At 46.7% G+C, this 19,078-nt stretch overlaps 1 protein-coding gene across 1 annotated transcript in view; it reads right to left on the bottom strand.

Moving 5' to 3' along the window:
- Positions 1-895: 895 nt before the first annotated feature.
- The window catches only part of LOC139366442 (mitogen-activated protein kinase kinase kinase 5-like), a 40,672-nt gene continuing 22,489 nt past the window's right edge, over positions 896-19,078 (bottom strand). The window contains exons 16-28 of the mRNA XM_071103930.1: positions 15,381-15,517; positions 8,604-8,709; positions 8,290-8,447; positions 7,824-8,016; positions 5,562-5,733; positions 5,033-5,204; positions 4,282-4,467; positions 3,749-3,854; positions 3,306-3,549; positions 2,884-2,996; positions 2,103-2,200; positions 1,705-1,781; positions 896-1,412 (exon numbers count right to left, since the gene is read on the bottom strand). Of these exons, the coding sequence (XP_070960031.1) occupies positions 1,298-1,412; positions 1,705-1,781; positions 2,103-2,200; positions 2,884-2,996; positions 3,306-3,549; positions 3,749-3,854; positions 4,282-4,467; positions 5,033-5,204; positions 5,562-5,733; positions 7,824-8,016; positions 8,290-8,447; positions 8,604-8,709; positions 15,381-15,517 (1,877 nt within the window). The 3' untranslated portion in view covers positions 896-1,297. The remainder of the gene's footprint in view (positions 1,413-1,704; positions 1,782-2,102; positions 2,201-2,883; positions 2,997-3,305; positions 3,550-3,748; positions 3,855-4,281; positions 4,468-5,032; positions 5,205-5,561; positions 5,734-7,823; positions 8,017-8,289; positions 8,448-8,603; positions 8,710-15,380; positions 15,518-19,078) is intronic.

Genomic DNA, 19,078 nt, shown 5'->3' with positions numbered 1-19,078 from the left:
CTTTCAAAGCACATTGTGGGAGAGTAGTGAAGGATCCTCCCCTTGGGCCCCAATGTACTTTCAGAGAGGCAAGGAGTGAAGGAAACAAGGACAGAGAAAGCAAGCATTTGATGGCTAGTTTTCACTCAGCCAAACAAAATGCTCGATAAATTCACGGATTATATAGATTTAACTTTCGATCATTAACGATCATCAACTTTCTTGACAGGACCCATTGTATTTTATAAACTATAAAAACATATAGAAGCTGTTTAACTTTTCCATTCTTCAGAAATGTTTAGCATGGCTATAAATTATAGAGAAGTTGACTAAAGCACAAACAGACCTGGCTACTAGGCATGACAAAGAAACATGCAGTGTCCATGTTTCATGTGACATTTTGAATGACATGTAGATGTTTTGTTGTTGCTAGGTGGCGTTAGTGTCATTATGCCTACCTAGACTTTTATTCCTGTACCTACCCATGTGAAACTGAAAGAAAATCATATTTAAAACATGACAGTTTTTAACATGAACATTGGCACCTTTCTTTATCAAAATACCCATCTTACAGACACCACCACTATTCCCGCTTATTTTAATGACCAGTCACCAGTGCACAGACTCGCAAAAGTGTATATTTACCATCAATAACATACCTTTTCTTCAAGCTTTAGGCCCTTCTAAGATCTCAGAAATGGTGTACATTAAAGAGGTACAATAGAAATAAGTTATTTTGTTTTATACTACACACCAAACTAACAAAGGAATATAAAGTATCCATGGAGGCATGGATTGTCTGTTGAGGTAAAAATATGACAGCTGTTGGCCCTAAATATTCCCCTTTCCCCTGCATATGCATTTCAAATATCAGAGAATTGTCAAATGGTTTAGAACGCCATTTCAACCAATCAGATTGCAGATTTCTCAAACCCGTTTTTATAAGTATAGGTATTCACAATAAGAAATGACAGAAAAACATATCCTTTACTGTTCATCCATCTTTCTGTAACCATTTCAGTTTCAATATAACAACTTTGGGGAAATACTAAGGTAGGTCCACTTTTTATGACATGATTATCTTGTTCTCAGAAAACTGCACACACACACACACACACACACACACACACACACACACACACACACACACACACACACACACACACACACACACACACACACACACACACACACACACACACACACACACACACACACACACACACACACACACACACACCTTAACTATGAGATAAATTCACACTCAGTAAATCTGTACCATGTTGTGCATATAGGACCAGCCTATTGGAACATGTGACTACCCATCCGAGAATGTGTCCTCGCTCTCTTCAGAGTGTGTGCTGAGCTGAGATTTGAGCTGTGACTTCCTCCATGTTGTGATGGCCGCCCAGATACGACACAGCATCCCTCCTCTGTGGAGAAACAGTTACAGTAAAGAAAACAACCATTACGGTACAGACCCTTTGTGTGTGGGTGTGTGTCCATGTGTGTGTGTCACATCCATACACCCTCACACTGCACAGATCCCTAGTCACATCCACATTGACAAATCTCAGCAATCCACAGTACTTTCACAGTCCTTTGAATAACAACATAACAACCATCCAAACAGAGAACAGCGGGTTTTCCCTCATTAAGCGCAGATCAGTTGTTTCCTGTTTCTGCTTTAAGGATGTGTGAACATGATTGGAGGAGGCAGGTCACCTTATGGCACAGTACATCAAGTCATCCCTGCAGGCCATGGTGAGGAGACAGTCCAAGGTGAACTCGTGAGAGAGTAACTAGAAACAAAAGCACAGCATGAATTCTACTTACACAACATCGGTGAGAACAAGCCTCTAGCCTCACGCAAACACTGACTGAAACTGAGCTACATCATAAAGAGAATATTGTCATAATGGATTACGTCCTCTTTTTTCAGATTTTTCGTGGTCTAGACTTTTGTGACTTGTCATATTATGATAATGTGAATACGGCTCACTCTTCTCACCAGTTAGATGGTTTATTCCATGCATGTAGTTACCCATCAATCAATAGTCACACCATATTTTGGTAACCAATCCCACATCATTAAATCACAAGGTATTTTTGAAGTTCCTTACCTTGTCTATGGTGTCCTGATCTACTGGGATAGCCTTCAGCCAGCAAACCAAGGACGTGACTTCTGAGTTCGAACTAATCTGCAGGGACAACTCTGTATCTACAGGAGGATGAGAAGACAAGTCGGCATGATCTGGTCACCAGTTTGCACCATCATGCTACTAAGCTGAGTATTTCAAATACAGATTTTCAGAAATGGTTAAGGTGTTAGCCCCAGTCTGGGCTAATCGCGACAGTATATGTTAACAAAGGGGAAAGGAGGTCATTAGGGTCTAATAAACAAAAACAGTCCAAGATTTTCCTAAGCCAGTTTCTAAATCATTATTATGACTGACACATCTGGTTCGAACTCTCGCAATGAGCTATACGCCTTAAACTCAAACCAGTAGAGCAGAAATCCACTGCCTGAGGGTGAGGTGTGGAGATAGATCTAGAAACACAGGGTGTGAATCACAAGGCCTACCAAGTGTCTCAATGGTATTTACATATCTCCATTTTAGGAATATTACAGTAGGCAGGCTGTAACTTGTGGGCCTTCAACCTCCTGTATCTACATGTATACAAAAACACACAAGAGGATTTAACAGCTGATATTCATTACTCGTTGGGCAAGGAGTGTTTGGCCTTGCTACATACTAAGGTGTGGCAGAGTGACACAGAATTTGGCTCACTAAAGGTACCTCACCCAAACCTACAATCTTTACCAACACTCTAGCCTTCAATGTGCTGACATTATCAATAGTCAGACTGCTTTGGGGGGGGAGTAGGAGCAGAAAACATTACCTGTGGGTTCTGATGTGTTCCTGGTAGTGTCGATCTGACCCTGTCTACTCTGGACAGAGTTCCTCAGTAGCTCCTGGTATTCCCTCTCTTTCTCACTCAGCTGGGTCAGCAGTCTAAAACGCACTTAGTCATTATGGACCAGGCCTGAAGTAAACAGCACATTTCACTTTTTACACATATCACTTCACTGTCCATTTTGTAACTGGTTGCAATGTAATCCTTGGTGGTGTGCTGGCATTGTTCACTGAATCTGTAGAAATGACCTTATTTTCTTTACATTTTAAAGCCCGTTATACTAAAGGTGAAAAAAAAGGAAACCCCCACAATAAAAGGTGGAACAAAGAATAAAATGACAACACAAATGCATTTATGCCACGCCAAAAAGCAATGTAATATAAACAGCTAAGTAAATGGTACTGAACCTGCGCGTCTCTAGCCGTAGATCTCTCAGTTCCTGACTGAGGGGACAGTTAGTGTTGTACTGGAGGCCATTGGGTAAGCAGGGGCTTTCTGAAACCTCCTCTATGAGCTCTGTGTCGGCTGGCGCCGCCACCTGGTCATCTGAGAGGGCTGCAGGCAAAAGCTCTGCTAGCTCACTGGGCTGCTGCTCTCTTTCTGGGCTACTCTCCTCCGTCTCAAAGGAAGACTGCAGCTGAAGCTTGAGCTCTGAAAGTCATCGAGGTGTGTGTGAGCAAGTGTGTGTGTGTGTGTGGAGGTGGGACGGGGGTTGGGAGGTGGTGAGGTATTTGAATGGCGGGGTTGGACTCATATCATGAAATTGAACTGTAGTTCTATGAGGAATTTCCATGTCTAAACAACTGATAGAAGTTGAGATGGAATTAGGCCTGACTCTGCTGGTTCTTACCTGGTAACAGCACAGTGATGGCGTCCTGTACGGCCTGCCTCAGAAGGTTATCCAGAGCAAACATCCAGTGAGGTTTCACCCGCTGCTGCCTCAACACCTTTTTCACCTGCGCACACACACACACGGGAGTGAGAAGAATGGGTTAGCACAATACTACTGGGTGTGACACAGAGCCTGTGGTCGAGTGGTAAATCTCTTGCCTATTGACACATATAAGACTCCCCCTGTTTAATTCCACATCCACCCTTGCCTTGTGATTACTAACTATCTAATACTTGAGGAACCATGTGTGTGAAATATATGGCCAATCAATGACAGTACGCAATCTTTTACATGCCAGGGAGAAATGGAAACTGGCAGGGCTACTGCCCTCAAGGACTGGCTTTGCAACTCCTGGGTAATGTTCATTATGTACCACATTTTAAAAAACAGGGAGGGACTACCCAAACTAGTCCAATAAGATGTTGCAAGACGTTTATAATGTTTTCCGTTGCATACCCTAATGAACACAACCGTGACCTCCAGTGACCTACCGCATCCTGGAGGCTGAAGAGCACAGCTCGCAGGTTTTTGAGGGGTACTGCAGCTTCAAGCAGTGTGGAGCGCAACTTCACCAGGCTGTTGGTCAGGTGCCTTCTGTCTGGAGAGCGGATGTTCTCCCGCAGGCAGCCAATCAGCTCAGAGATGTGCTCTGAGGTCACGGACCCAACGTCTGTTTGCTTAGAGGCAAGGAGAGAGGAAACGCGATAAAATAATTATAGGCAAAGAAACCTACAAATGTAAAATGCAGACATAAACACTCATTCTTTCACACCTAACATGTACAGACGACTCCTGATAAGGGAGTATACTCTGTTCAAGTGCCTTGTGGCCCTGTGTAGCTCAGTTGGTAGAGCATGGTGCTTGCAACGCCAGGGTAGTGGGTTCACTTTCCTGGGACCATCCAGACGTAAAACGTATGCACGCATGACTAAGTCTGCTAAGTGACATATATTATATTATTTCACCACACATTGTCTTTAATTGCTCTAGACATATGCATGCTCAGATCGGTTGGGTGCATGCCCTCATAACAATCACAAGCCATTGCATTTATCAGGAGTTGACTATCTCAATTAGGGATAGACCCTTCTCTGGGCCCATAATCAAATACTAGAAGTACTGATCTAAGATCAGGTCCATCCTGTCTTATTCATTATGATCTAAAAGGCAAAACAGATCCTAAATCAGCACTCCTACTCTGACACTCTTGATACATACAGCCCAAGAACTCTCGCTCTCTACCTGAGGTAGTGTGTTCTGGATGTTGTGCACCACGTCGGTGATGTACTCAGTGAGGATCCTGTGCAGTGTGGCCCTCCTCTCGCTGTCCTTCCTCAGTAGGAACAGGCCCAGGTTCTCCCCTGACGTGGCTGGACTAGCCGTCATGTCCACAGTACTGGGCTCCTCTGACACCCTGGCCACCACAAGGGGGAGACAGATATACACCAATGTCACATAGATAAAGCATTCTGCCATACAAATATGGTCTTTGGCAATATATAGCATGGGCTCTATCTCAATTGCTTGAAAATCTGACCTCTCCTCTACTCCCCCCTCTATCTACAGTGATTGGAAAATAAGACCACATGGTGGAAGCTCATCACGGAGCAGCTGGATTTTTCAGACAATTTAGGAAAAGCCATGGTCTATCTTGAGGTTATCTATGGCATTATATTGCATTTACAGTAAGGCAATGATCTACAATGAAGTTGCTTCACAAATCTGATGTAATCGAATGGGGAACCAGAGGGTATAGGATGTATTGACCTACAGCAGGAAGCCTCTGGTGCTGGGTGGGCTCTTTGTAATGTCCTTTCCTCTGAGGGGGGAGATGGTCCTCCGGAGGTCCCATGAGCACGACAGGTCCATCCTGTCAGTGTCCCTGTCTGTATCTGTCACACGTATAGACACTGGGACAGACATACTCCGCTGGTAGATGTCACCTACAGGACACAAAGCTGGACAGAGTCATTAATTACCCCAATAATGGTGACGGAATGGCGATGAGCATAGCGTTTCTGAATTAGGAAGACTATACACAGACAAGGGCTATAATAATTCATATTTCAGACAATTATGAAAATAATGAGTGTGGTGATTGAAATTAGGATCCCCTTTTGTATTTTATATGTATTTGTAAAAGAACAGACTGTCACGTTCTGACCTTTATTTCCTTTGTTTTGTATTTATTTAGTATGGTCAGGGCGTGAGTTGGGTGGGCAGTCTATGTTTGTTTTTCTATGTTTTGGGTATTTCTATGTTTCGGCCTAGTATGGTTCTCAATCAGAGATAGGTGTCATTAGTTGTCTCTGATTGAGAATCATACTTAGGTAGCCTGGGTTTCACTGTGTGTTTGTGGGTGATTGTTCCTGTCTCTGTGTTTTGCACCAGATAGGGCTGTTTTTGGTTTTCCACGTTTATTGTTTTTGTTAGTTTATTCATGTATAGTGTCTTTATTAAAAAACATGAATAACCACCACGCTGCGTTTTGGTCCGCCTCTCCTTCACCACAAGAGAACCGTTACAGAATCACCCACCTCAACAGGACCAAGCGGCGTGGTAAAGGGCAGCAGCAGGAGCAACGTAATAAAGACTTCTGGACTTGGGAAGAAATCCTCGACGGGAGAGGACCCTGGGCAAAACCAGGGGAGTGTCGCCGCCCCAAGGTGCAGCAGGGGAAACGGCAGCAGGAGCAGCGAGAGGAATGGACATGGGAGGACGAATTGGACGGAGAAGGACCCTGGGCTCAGCCTGGAGAATATCGGCGCCCCAAAGAAGAACTGGAGGCGGCGAAAGCGGAGAGGCGCTGGTATGAGGAGGCAGCACGGCGACGCGGATGGAAGCCCGAGAGTCAGCCCCAAAAAATTCTTGGGGGGGGGGGCTCACAGGGAGTATGGCGACGCCAGGTAGGAGACCTACACCAACTTCCTGTGCTTACCTGGGGGCTAGAGAGACCGGGCAGGCACCGTGTTATGCTGTGGTGCGCACGGTGTCTCCAGTGCGGGTGCATAGCCCGGCGGTACATTCCAGCTCCGCGTATCGGCCGGGCTAGAGTGAGCATCGAGCCAAGTGCCATGAAGCCGGCTCTACGCATCTGGTCCCCAGTGCGTCTCCTTGGGCCGGATTACATGGCACCAGCCTTGCGCTCGTCCCCGGTTCGCCTGCATAGCCCAGTGCGGGCTATTCCACCTTGCCGCACTGGCAGGGCGACCGGGAGCATTCAACCAGGTAAGGTTGGGCAGGCTCGGTGCTCAAGAGCTCCAGTGCGCCTGCACGGTCCGGTCTACCCAGTACCACCTCCACGCACCAGCCCTCCGGTGGCAGCTCCCCGCACCAGGCTTCCTGTGCGTGTCCTCGGCCCAGTACCACCAGTGCCAGCACCACGCATCAGGCCTTCAATGCGCCTCGCCTCTCCGGTGCTGCCGGAGCCACCCGTCTGCCAGGGGACGCCAGTGCCGCCCCTCGGCCCTGGGGACGCCAGTGCCGCCCCTCGGCCCCGAGCAGCTGCACCTCGGTCCCGAGCAGCTGCACCTCGGTCCCGAGCAGCTGCACCTCGGTCCCGAGCAGCTGCACCTCGGTCCCGAGCAGCTGCACCTCGGTCTAGTGGGGTCATTGAGAGGGGTTGCCATGGTTAGAGAGCCACGGAGGTGGACAATGAGGCAGACTAAGACAATGGTGAAGTGGGGTCCGCGTCCCGCGCCAGAGCCGCCACCGCGGACAGACGCCCACCCAGACCCTCCCCTATAGGTCAAGGTTTTGCGGCCGGAGTCCGCACCTTTGGCACCTGGAAACGAAACCTTTGGCATCTCCTTCACCACAAGAGAACCGTTACACAGACAGACAGCCAGCCTGAGAGGCCAGGAAAGTGATTGTGTTCTCATCGTCGGGGGGTTATGTGGTCCAGAGTAGGCAGTGCTACCACAAGACTGGACTCTGGCACTGATGATGATGATGACTATAAAAATGATAAATATGATGATTTAAATAACACTCTCTGATTATGATGATTACAATAACAATGAAGATGACTCACCAGCATCCGTAGGAAGTGTTTCAGGCTCTGGCTTGGCCTTCCTCCGGGAGGTGGATTTGAGGAAGGAATCCTTGAGCAGCTCAGAGGCCGTGGCCCTGTTGTCTGGGTCCGGTGTGAAGCAGCTCATGATGCAGCCTTTGGCCTCAGCTGACATACACTCCGGCACCTCCGGGTGGATCTTGAACATACCAACCTAGAGGGAGATGGAAACAGAGTACGTACACTTCAAGGTTGTGTTCAGTAGGGCACGCAATGTAAAACATTTTGCAATGGACATGTTCAGGTAGTCCCTCCCTGTTTCAGTATATCTTCAGTTTGAAGCTTTTTGAACACAACCCTGGTTTCAGCTGGTAAAATTCTTTACAGTCCAGTATTTATATAGTATTCACAAGTACTAACAAAGTATAGGTTACAATGTAATAACATACTAATTATCAAACCTTCTGGTTTCCAAGAGAAAGATTACCTTGAACATGGCTGCCTGTGGGCTGCCCAGCTCGTGGAAGGGTGGTTTCCCCGTGGCCATCTCTATGATGGTACAGCCCAAGGACCAGATGTCTGCAGGCTTCCCATAACCCCGCGGGCCCTGGTCGATGATCTCTGGAGCCATGTACTGCAGGGTCCCTAAAACACCACAGAGACGTTTAGACACCCGCCTACACAAACATGTAGGCAACACATGTAAATAATATTCATACCAACAAAGTTAAATATAAATGTTCATATGAAAAAAGCATGGCCACATACCCAACCACACTCATACACAAGCATCAAACACACCTGTAAAGGTCTCTGTGCAGGGGTTGATTCCCGCCAGTCGTTTCGAGGTGCCAAAGTCAGAGATCTTGAGAACACCACTGTAGGTGTTAATCAACACGTTGTCACCCTGTGAGAAAATGACAGTTTTTTTTACACTGTAGAGGTCGACCAATTAAAATCGGCATGGCCAATTAATTAGGGCACCTTGTGGCTGCAAGGAGCCAAGGTAAGGTGCTAGCTAGCATTAAACGTATCTTATAAAAAAACAATCAATCTTCACATAATCACTAGTTAACCTAGTAATATCATCAACCATGTGTAGTTAACTAGCTTGTCCTGCATTGCATATAATCAATGCTGTGCGTGTTAATGTATCATCGAATCACAGCCTACTTCAACTTCGCCAAACGGGTGATGATTTAACAAAAACACATTGCCGAAAAAAGCACAATCTTTGCACAAATGTACCTAACCATAAACACCAATGCCTTTCCTAAAATCAATACACAAAAGTATATATTTTTTAAACCTGCATATTTAGTTAAAAGAAATTAATGTTAGCAGGCAATATTAAGTAGGGAAATTGTCACTTCTCTTGCATTCAGTGCAAGCAGAGTCAGGGTATATGCAACAGTTTGGACCGCCTGGCTCATTGCGAACTGTACACTAATTTGCCAGAATTCTACGTAATTATGACATAACATTGAAGGTTGTACAATGTAACAACAATATTTAGACTTAGGAATGCCACCCGTTAGATAAAATACAGAACGGTTCCATATTTCACTGAAAGTGTCATGTACTGTCATGTTGTCTTGTCTCTGTCCTTTCCCTTCACCCTGTCCCCCTCTGCTGGTCGTGTTAGGTTACCTTTTCTCCCCCGCTTTCCCCCAGCTGTCCCTTGTCTCCTCTAACTACCCATTCACCCCGTTCCCCACCTGTTCCCTTTTTCCCTCTGATTAGGTCCCTATATCTCTCTCTGTTTCTGCTCCTGTCCTTGTCGGATTCTTGTTTGTTTGTGTCATTCATGCCTGAACCAGACTGTCGTCATGTTTGCTGTAACCTTGTCCTGTCCTGTCGGAATCTGCCGGTCCATCTGAGCCTACCTATGTTTGGTAATTAAAGAAGCTCTGTTTAAGTTGATTCGCTTTTGGGTCCTCATTCACGCACCGTAACAGAAGAATCCGACCAAGAATGGACCCAGCGACTTCGGATCCTCTCCACTCAGCCGTCGAGATCCAGGGAGCGATGCTAGGCAGACACAAGCAGGAATTGTCTGCTGCTCGACATGCCGTTGAGACCCTGGCCACCCAAGTCTCCAACCTCACAGAACAGGTTCACCATCTCCGCCTCGATCCACCGGCCACTTCCAGGGCTTTCGAATCTCCGGAGCCCAGAATCAATAACCCGCCGTGTTACTCTGGGGAGCCCACTGAATGCCGCTCGTTCCTCACCCAGTGTGATATTGTGTTTTCTCTCCAGCCCAACACTTACTCCAGGAGCACTGCTCGTGTCGCCTACGTCATATCTCTCCTTATTGGACGGGCTCGTGAGTGGGGCACGGCAATCTGGGAGGCAAGGGCTGAGTGTACTAACCAGTATCAAGACTTTAAGGAGGAGATGATACGGGTTTTTGATCGATCTGTTTTTGGGGAGGAGGCTTCCAGGGCCCTGTCTTCCCTATGTCAAGGCAATCGATCCATAACAGACTACTCTATTGAGTTTCGCACTCTTGCTGTCTCCAGTGGCTGGAACGAGCCGGCCTTGCTCGCTCGTCTTCTGGAGGGTTTCCGCGCAGAGGTAAAGGATGAGATTCTCTCCCGGGAGGTTCCTTCCAGCGTGGATTCCTTGATTGAACTCGCTATTCGCATTGAGCGACGGGTTGATCTTCGTCACCGAGCTCGTGGAAAGGAGCTCGCGTTCTCCGTTGCCCCCCTCTCCGCATCACTACCATCTTCCTCTGCCGGCTCGGGAGCTGAGCCTATGCAGCTGGGAGGTATCCGCATCTCGACTAAGGAGAGGGAACGGAGAATCACCAACCGCCTCTGTCTCTATTGCGGTTCTGCTGGTCATTTTGTCACTTCATGTCCAGTAAAAGCCAGAGCTCATCAGTAAGCGGAGGGCTACTGGTGAGCGCTACTACTCCTGTCTCTCCTTCAAGATCCTGCACTACCTTGTCGGTCCATCTACGCTGGACCGGTTCGTCAGCTTCCTGCAGTGCCTTAATAGACTCTGGGGCGGAGGGCTGTTTTATGGACGAGACCTGGGCTCGGGAACATGACATTCCTCTCAGACAGTTAAGGGAGTCCACGGCCTTGTTCGCCCTGGATGGTAGTCCTCTCCCCAGGATTCAGCGTGAGACGCTACCTTTAACCCTCACTGTTTCTGGTAATCATAGCGAAACCATTTCTTTTTTGATTTTTCGTTCACCTTTTACACCTGTTGTTTTGGGCCATCCCTGGCTAGTTTGTCATAATCCTTCCATTAATTGGTCTAGTAATTCTATCCTCTCCTGGAACGTCTCTTGTCATGTGAAATGTTTAATGTCTGCTATCCCTCCTGTTTCCTCTGTCTCTTCTTCACAGGAGGAGCCTGGTGATTTGAAAGGGGTGCCGGAGGAATATCACGATCTGCGCACGGTGTTCAGTCGGTCCAGGGCCACCTCTCTTCCTCCACACCGGTCGTATGATTGTAGTATTGATCTCCTTCCGGGAACCACTCCCCCCCGGGGTAGACTATACTCTCTGTCGGCTCCCGAACGTAAGGCTCTCGAGGATTATTTGTCTGTAGCTCTTGACGCCGGTACCATAGTCCCCTCCTCCTCTCCCGCCGGAGCGGGGTTTTTTTTTGTCAAGAAGAAGGACGGGTCTCTGCGCCCCTGCATAGATTATCGAGGGCTGAATGACATAACAGTTAAGAATCGTTATCCGCTTCCTCTTATGTCTTCAGCCTTCGAGATCCTGCAGGGAGCCAGGTTTTTCACTAAGTTGGACCTTCGTAACGCTTACCATCTCGTGCGCATCAGGGAGGGGGACGAGTGGAAGACGGCGTTTAACACTCCGTTAGGGCACTTTGAATACCGGGTTCTTCCTTTCGGCCTCGCTAACGCTCCAGCTGTCTTTCAGGCATTAGTCAATGATGTCCTGAGAGACATGCTGAACATCTTTGTTTTCGTTTACCTTGACGATATCCTGATTTTTTCACCGTCACTCCAGATTCATGTTCAGCACGTTCGACGTGTCCTCCAGCGCCTTTTAGAGAATTGTCTTTTTGTGAAGGCTGAGAAGTGCACTTTTCATGCCTCCTCCGTCACATTTCTCGGTTCTGTTATTTCCGCTGAAGGCATTAAGATGGATCCCGCTAAAGTCCAAGCTGTCATTGATTGGCCCGTCCCTAAGTCACGCGTCGAGCTGCAGCGCTTTCTCGGCTTCGCGAACTTCTATCGTCGTTTCATCCGTAATTTCGGTCAGGTGGCCGCTCCTCTCACAGCCCTTACTTCTGTCAAGACGTGCTTTAAGTGGTCCGTTTCCGCCCAGGGAGCTTTTGATCTCCTCAAGAATCGTTTTACATCCGCTCCTATCCTTGTTACACCTGACGTCTCTAGACAGTTCGTTGTCGAGGTTGACGCGTCAGAGGTGGGCGTGGGAGCCATTCTTTCTCAGCGCTCCCTCTCTGACGACAAGGTCCACCCATGCGCGTATTTTTCTCATCGCCTGTCGCCGTCGGAACGTAACTATGATGTGGGTAACCGCGAACTGCTCGCCATCCGGTTAGCCCTAGGCGAATGGCGACAGTGGTTGGAGGGGGCGACCGTTCCTTTTGTCGTTTGGACTGACCATAGGAACCTTGAGTACATCCGTTCTGCCAAACGACTTAATGCGCGTCAGGCGCGTTGGGCGCTGTTTTTCGCTCGTTTCGAGTTCGTGATTTCTTATCGTCCGGGCTCTAAGAACACCAAGCCTGATGCTTTGTCTCGTCTCTTCAGTTCTTCAGTAGCCTCCACTGACCCCGAGGGGATTCTCCCTGAGGGGCGTGTTGTCGGGTTGACTGTCTGGGGAATTGAGAGGCAGGTAAAACAAGCGCTCACTCACACTCCGTCGCCGCGCGCTTGTCCTAGGAACCTTCTTTTCGTTCCCGTTCCTACTCGTCTGGCCGTTCTTCAGTGGGCTCACTCTGCCAAGTTAGCCGGCCACCCTGGCGTTCGGGGTACGCTTGCTTCCATTCGCCAGCGTTTTTGGTGGCCCACCCGGGAGCATGACACGCGTCGTTTCGTGGCTGCTTGTTCGGTCTGCGCGCAGACTAAGTCCGGTAACTCTCCTCCTGCCGGCCGTCTCAGGCCGCTTCCTATTCCCTCTCGACCGTGGTCTCACATCGCCTTAGATTTTGTCACCGGACTGCCTTCGTCAGCGGGGAAGACTGTTATTCTTACGGTTGTCGATAGGTTCTCTAAGGCGGCCCATTTCATTCCCCTTGCTAAGCTTCCTTCTGCTAAAGAGACGGCACAAATCATCATCGAGAATGTTTTCAGAATTCATGGCCTTCCGTCAGACGTCGTTTCGGACAGAGGTCCGCAATTCACGTCTCAATTTTGGAGGGAGTTTTGCCGTTTGATTGGGGCTTCCGTCAGTCTCTCTTCCGGCTTTCACCCCCAGTCTAACGGTCAAGCAGAACGGGCCAATCAGACTATTGGTCGCATCTTACGCAGTCTTTCTTTTCGCAACCCTGCGTCTTGGTCAGAACAGCTCCCCTGGGCAGAATACGCCCACAACTCGCTTCCTTCGTCTGCGACCGGGCTATCTCCTTTTCAGAGTAGCCTCGGGTACCAGCCTCCGCTGTTCTCATCTCAGTTCGCCGAGTCCAGCGTCCCCTCCGCTCAGGCTTTTGTCCAACGTTGCGAGCGCACCTGGAAGAGGGTCAGGTCTGCACTTTGCCGTTATAGGGCGCAGACTGTGAGAGCTGCTAATAAGCGTAGAACTAAGAGCCCTAGATATTGTCGCGGTCAGAGAGTTTGGCTCTCCACTCAGAACCTTCCCCTTAAGACGGCTTCTCGCAAGTTGACCCCGCGGTTCATTGGTCCATTCCGTATCTCTCAGGTCATTAATCCTGTCGCAGTGCGACTTCTTCTTCCGCGATATCTTCGTCGCGTCCACCCGGTCTTCCATGTCTCCTGTGTTAAGCCCGTTCTTCGCGCCCCCGCTCGTCTTCCCCCCCCCCCCCCCCCATCCTTGTCGAGGGCGCACCTATCTACAGGGTCCGTAAAATCTTGGACATGCGTCCTCGGGGCCGTGGTCATCAGTACCTAGTTGACTGGGAGGGGTACGGTCCTGAGGAGAGGAGTTGGGTTCCCTCTCGGGACGTGCTGGACCGTGCGCTGATTGATGATTTCCTCCGTTGCCGCCAGGTTTCCTCCTCGAGTGCGCCAGGAGGCGCTCGGTGAGTGGGGGGGTACTGTCATGTACTGTCATGTTGTCTTGTCTCTGTCCTTTCCCTTCACCCTGTCCCCCTCTGCTGGTCGTGTTAGGTTACCTTTTCTCCCCCGCTTTCCCCCAGCTGTCCCTTGTCTCCTCTAACTACCCATTCACCCCGTTCCCCACCTGTTCCCTTTTTCCCTCTGATTAGGTCCCTATATCTCTCTCTGTTTCTGCTCCTGTCCTTGTCGGATTCTTGTTTGTTTGTGTCATTCATGCCTGAACCAGACTGTCGTCATGTTTGCTGTAACCTTGTCCTGTCCTGTCGGAATCTGCCGGTCCATCTGAGCCTACCTATGTTTGGTAATTAAAGAAGCTCTGTTTAAGTTGATTCGCTTTTGGGTCCTCATTCACGCACCGTAACAGAAAGAATAAACTTTTGTTTTCGAAATGATAGTTTCCGTATTTGACCATATTAATGACCAAAGGCTTGTAATTTCTGTGTTTATTATATTATAATTAAGTCTGATTTGATATTTAATAGAGCAGTCTGAGCAGTGGTAGGCAGCAGCAGGCTCGTAAGCATTCATTCAAACAGCACACTACTGCATTTGCCAGCAGCTCTTAGCAATGCTTGAAGCACAGCGCTGTTTATGACTTCAAGCCTATCAACTCCCGAGATTAGGCTGGCAATACTAAAGTGCCTATAAGAACATCCAATAGTTAAAGGTATATGAAATACAAATGGTATAGAGGGAAACAGCCAGCGTGTTTTAATTCCTATAATAACTACAACCTAAAACTTATTAACTGGGAATATTGAACCACCAGCTTTCATATGTTCTCATGTTCTGAGCAAGGAACTTAAACGTTAGTTTTTTTTACATTGCACATATTGCACTTTTACTTTCTTCAACACAGTGTTTTTGCATTATTAAAACCAAATTGAATATGTTTCATTATTTATTTGAGACTAAATATAATTTTATTTATGTATTATATTAAGATAAAATAAAAAAAGTTCATTGAGTATTGTTGTAATTGTCATTATTACAAATATATATATTTTATTTTTAAACGTCCGATTAAATCGGTATCGGCTTTGAAAAATCATAAAATCGGTCGATTCCACTGGATTCACTTTCCCCATAAAACATGGTAACACAGTAGTTGAGTAAGCAACATACACCAGGTTCATGCTCAGTGGGGCACAAAGTAGCAAAACGTTTAGAAATGGAAATAATAAAGGAGCGTTTCTCAAGTCCAGGAAGTCCCTTCCTGTTTCACTCCAACACAACCAGCTCGGACTGTGTGAATTAAAATCTGCTGTGGCATTGGAACATTTATTTAGCAGGAGCAACAACAAACTGTCTCCTTGAGGACACCTCACCTTGATGTCTCTGTGGACTATCTGGTGGTCATGGAGGTACTTAAGCCCTTCAAGGATCTGTTTGGTGTAGAAAATGACGGTGGCCTCGTTGTCTTTCAGGGGTCCCCATTTGGAACGCAGGAGAGAGGACAAGCTTCCTACATGGGAGAGAGGACATTGGACTGGGTTACAGTTAGATATGCAAGGGGTTCAATTTAGGATTCGCAACTCCTCTGGGCCTCGTTTCCCAGTTGCGATGTAACTTAAGCGTTACGATGACGTACTAGACACATCCTTATTTTACGAGCCAACTTTACGAGTGTTTCCCAGACAACCACGTAAAGAGAAAATTTGCTTAGTGCGTTGTTATACCGCGTGTCGACACTGATAGGATCAAAAGAAAAGCAGCACTGCTTTCAGGTCAGATTTCTCCATTCAAATCTTAACATTAAAACGATTCCACAATACTGACCAAGGATCAGCTCCTAGAGATATTACCACCTACGGCTGCAAATTAGGCTATTGAGGCAGCTTATTATGCTTACCCAACAATACTGCACTACATCACAGATTGGGCACATTATTGACCACATTGTCACACATCATGAAACACTTAAGCAAAAATAATAGACAATACCCTAGTCGAAAAATATAACTTCATTGATGGAAATAGCCCATGTAGGCTATGCATCTTTAAATGCAGTCATCTCAGTTTTCATTCCAAACATCATTTTATTCTTCACTTGTTGTATTTGTAGTCAACAGCCTTCACAGTCAGACAGAAAAAAAATCTAGATGTTTATGCTGTGTTTAGCGAAGATCTTCTGTGAATAAAGTGATGCGAAAGGGGGGGGGGGGGGGGGGGGGGGGGGGGGAAAGCACCTAATGATGCACTTTGGCTGTGCTACGAGTGGTCTGGATCACTAGATGTGCCACGTTACTAACGAAGGAACTGGGAAACACCTCGGCTACGAAACATACATCGTAAGAAGGTTGTAACGATGATCTTAACGCTATGAAGGCTCTGGGAAACAAGGCCCAGAATATTCACAAAGATAAAATGTCGGAAGCTGAAATAAAACATTACTTTTTAAAAGTATTTTCACTTTCTTTAAACACTGGTACATCAGTGACTTGATTGCATTGTGAAATCCATTTTTCCTCTATCGCTGGGATACTGGAAACACCCACACATCCGGTGTGATATCCTGCCTGTAGCTATTGCATTGAGTTACACACACACACACGACCTCCAGACTTCCTGAAAACTAAAATATGATCATTTCGTAATATTCCAGTGGGTTTCACTAAGCCTTCACAACAGTATGTAGCTGAAATTGTAGGGATTTGTACAGTCCTTTTTTACAGTGCATTCAGACCCCTTGACTTCCACATTTTGTTACGCTACAGCCTTAATCTAAAATGGATTACATTTTTTCCCCACATCAATCTACACACCATACCCCATAATGACAAAGCGAAAACATGGTAAGACATGTTTGCAAATGTATTAATGTTTTTTTTTTAAATATTTTAAATACCTTATTGCCATTAGTATTCAGACCCTTTGCTATGAGACTCAACATTGAGCTCAGGTGCATCTTATTTCCATGAATCATCCTTGAGATGTTTCTACAACTTGATTGGAATCCACCTGTGGTAAATTCAATTGATTGGACATGATTTGGAAAGGCACAAACCGGTCTAAATAAATGTCCCACAGTTGACTAAAGTATTTAGTCAGCCACCAATTGTGCAAGTTCTCCCACTTAAAAAGATGAGGCCTGTAATTTTCATCATAGGTACACTTCAACTATGACAGACAAAATGAGAAGGAAAAAAAAAATCCAGAAAATCACATTGTAGGATTTATGAATTTATTTGCAAATTATGGTGGAAAATAAGTATTTGGTCAATAACAAAAGTTTCTCAATACTTTGTTATATACCCTTGGTTGGCAATGACAGGGGTCAAAACTTTTCTGTAAGTCTTCACAAGGTTTTCACACACTGTTGCTGGTATTTTGGCCCATTCCTCCATGCAGATCTCCTCTAGAGCAGTGATGTTTTGGGGCTGTTGCTGGGCAACACGGACTTTCAACTCCCTCCAAAGATTTTCTATGGGGTTGAGATCTGGAGACTGGCTAGGCCACTCCAGGACCTTGAAATGCTTCTTATGAAGCCACTCCTTCGTTGCCCGGGCGGTGTGTTTGGGATCATTGTCATGCTGAAAGACCCAGCCACGTTTCATCTTCAATGCCCTTGCTGATGGAAGGAGGTTTTCACTCAAAATCTCATGATACATGGCCCCATTCTTTCTTTCCTTTACACGGATCAGTCGTCCTGATCCCTTTGCAGAAAAACAGCCCCAAAGCATGATGTTTCCACTCCCATGCTTCACAGTAGGTATGGTGTTCTTTGGATGCAACTCAGCCTTCTTTCTCCTCCAAACACGACGAGTTGAGTTTTTACCAAAAAGTTATATTTTGGTTTCATCTGACCATATGACATTCTCCCAATCTTCTTCTGGATCATCCAAATGCTCTCTAGCAAACTTCAGACGGGCCTGGACATGTACTGGCTTAAGCAGGAAAACACGTCTGGCACTGCAGGATTTGAGTCCCTGGTGGCGTAGTGTGTTACTGATGGTAGGCTTTGTTATTTTGGTCCCAGCTCTCTGCAGGTCATTCACTAGGTCCCCCCGTGTGGTTCTGGGATTTTTGCTCACCGTTCTTGTGATAATTTTGACCCCACGGGGTGAGATCTTGCGTGGAGCCCCAGATCGAGGGAGATTATCAGTGGTCTTGTATGTCTTCCATAATAATTGCTCCCACTGTTGATTTCTTCAAACCAAGCTGCTTACCTATTGCAGATTCAGTCTTCCCAGCCTGGTGCAGGTCTACAATTTTGTTTGTGTCCTTTGACAGCTCTTTGGTCTTGGCTATAGTGTTATAGAGTTTGGAGTGTGACTGTTTGAGGTTGTGGACAGGTGTCTTTTATACTGATAACAAGTTCAAACAGGTGCCATTAATACAGATAACGAGTGGAGGACAGAGGAGCCACTTAAAGAAGAAGGTACAGGTCTGTGAGAGCCAGAAAGTTTACTTGTTTGTAGGTGACCAAATAATTATTTTCCACCATAATTTGCAAATAAATTCATAAAAAAATCCTACAATGTGATTTTCTGGATTTCCCCCCCTCATTTTGTCTGTCATAGTTGAAGTGTACCTATGATGAAAATTACAGGCTTCTCTCGTCTTTTTAAGTGGGAGAACTTGCACAATTGGTGGCTGACTAAATACTTTTTTGCCCCACTGTAAAACCAAGCCATGAGGTCAAAGGAATTGTCTATAGAGCTCAGACAGGATTGTGTCGAGGCACAGATCTGGGGAAGGGTACTGCAGCATTGAAAGTCCAAGAACACAGTGGCCTCCATCATTCGTAAATGGAAGAAGTTTGGAACCACCAAGACTCTTCCCAGAGCTGGTCGCCCAGCCAAACTGAGCAATCAGGGGAGAAGGGCCATGGTCAGGAAGGTGACCACAAACTCAATGGTCACTCTGACAGAGTTCCTCTGTGGAGATGGGAGAACCTTCCAGAAGGACAACCATCTCTGCAGCACTCCACCAATCAGGCCTTTATGGTAGAGTGGCCAGACGGAAGCCACTCCTCAGTAAAAGGCACATGACAGCTCTCTTGGAGTTTGCCAAAAGGCACCCA

Source organism: Oncorhynchus clarkii, chromosome 2 (assembly GCF_045791955.1).
Source record: "Oncorhynchus clarkii lewisi isolate Uvic-CL-2024 chromosome 2, UVic_Ocla_1.0, whole genome shotgun sequence".
Lineage (NCBI taxonomy): Eukaryota > Metazoa > Chordata > Actinopteri > Salmoniformes > Salmonidae > Oncorhynchus > Oncorhynchus clarkii.
This window is presented reverse-complemented; position numbering and strand designations above follow the sequence as displayed.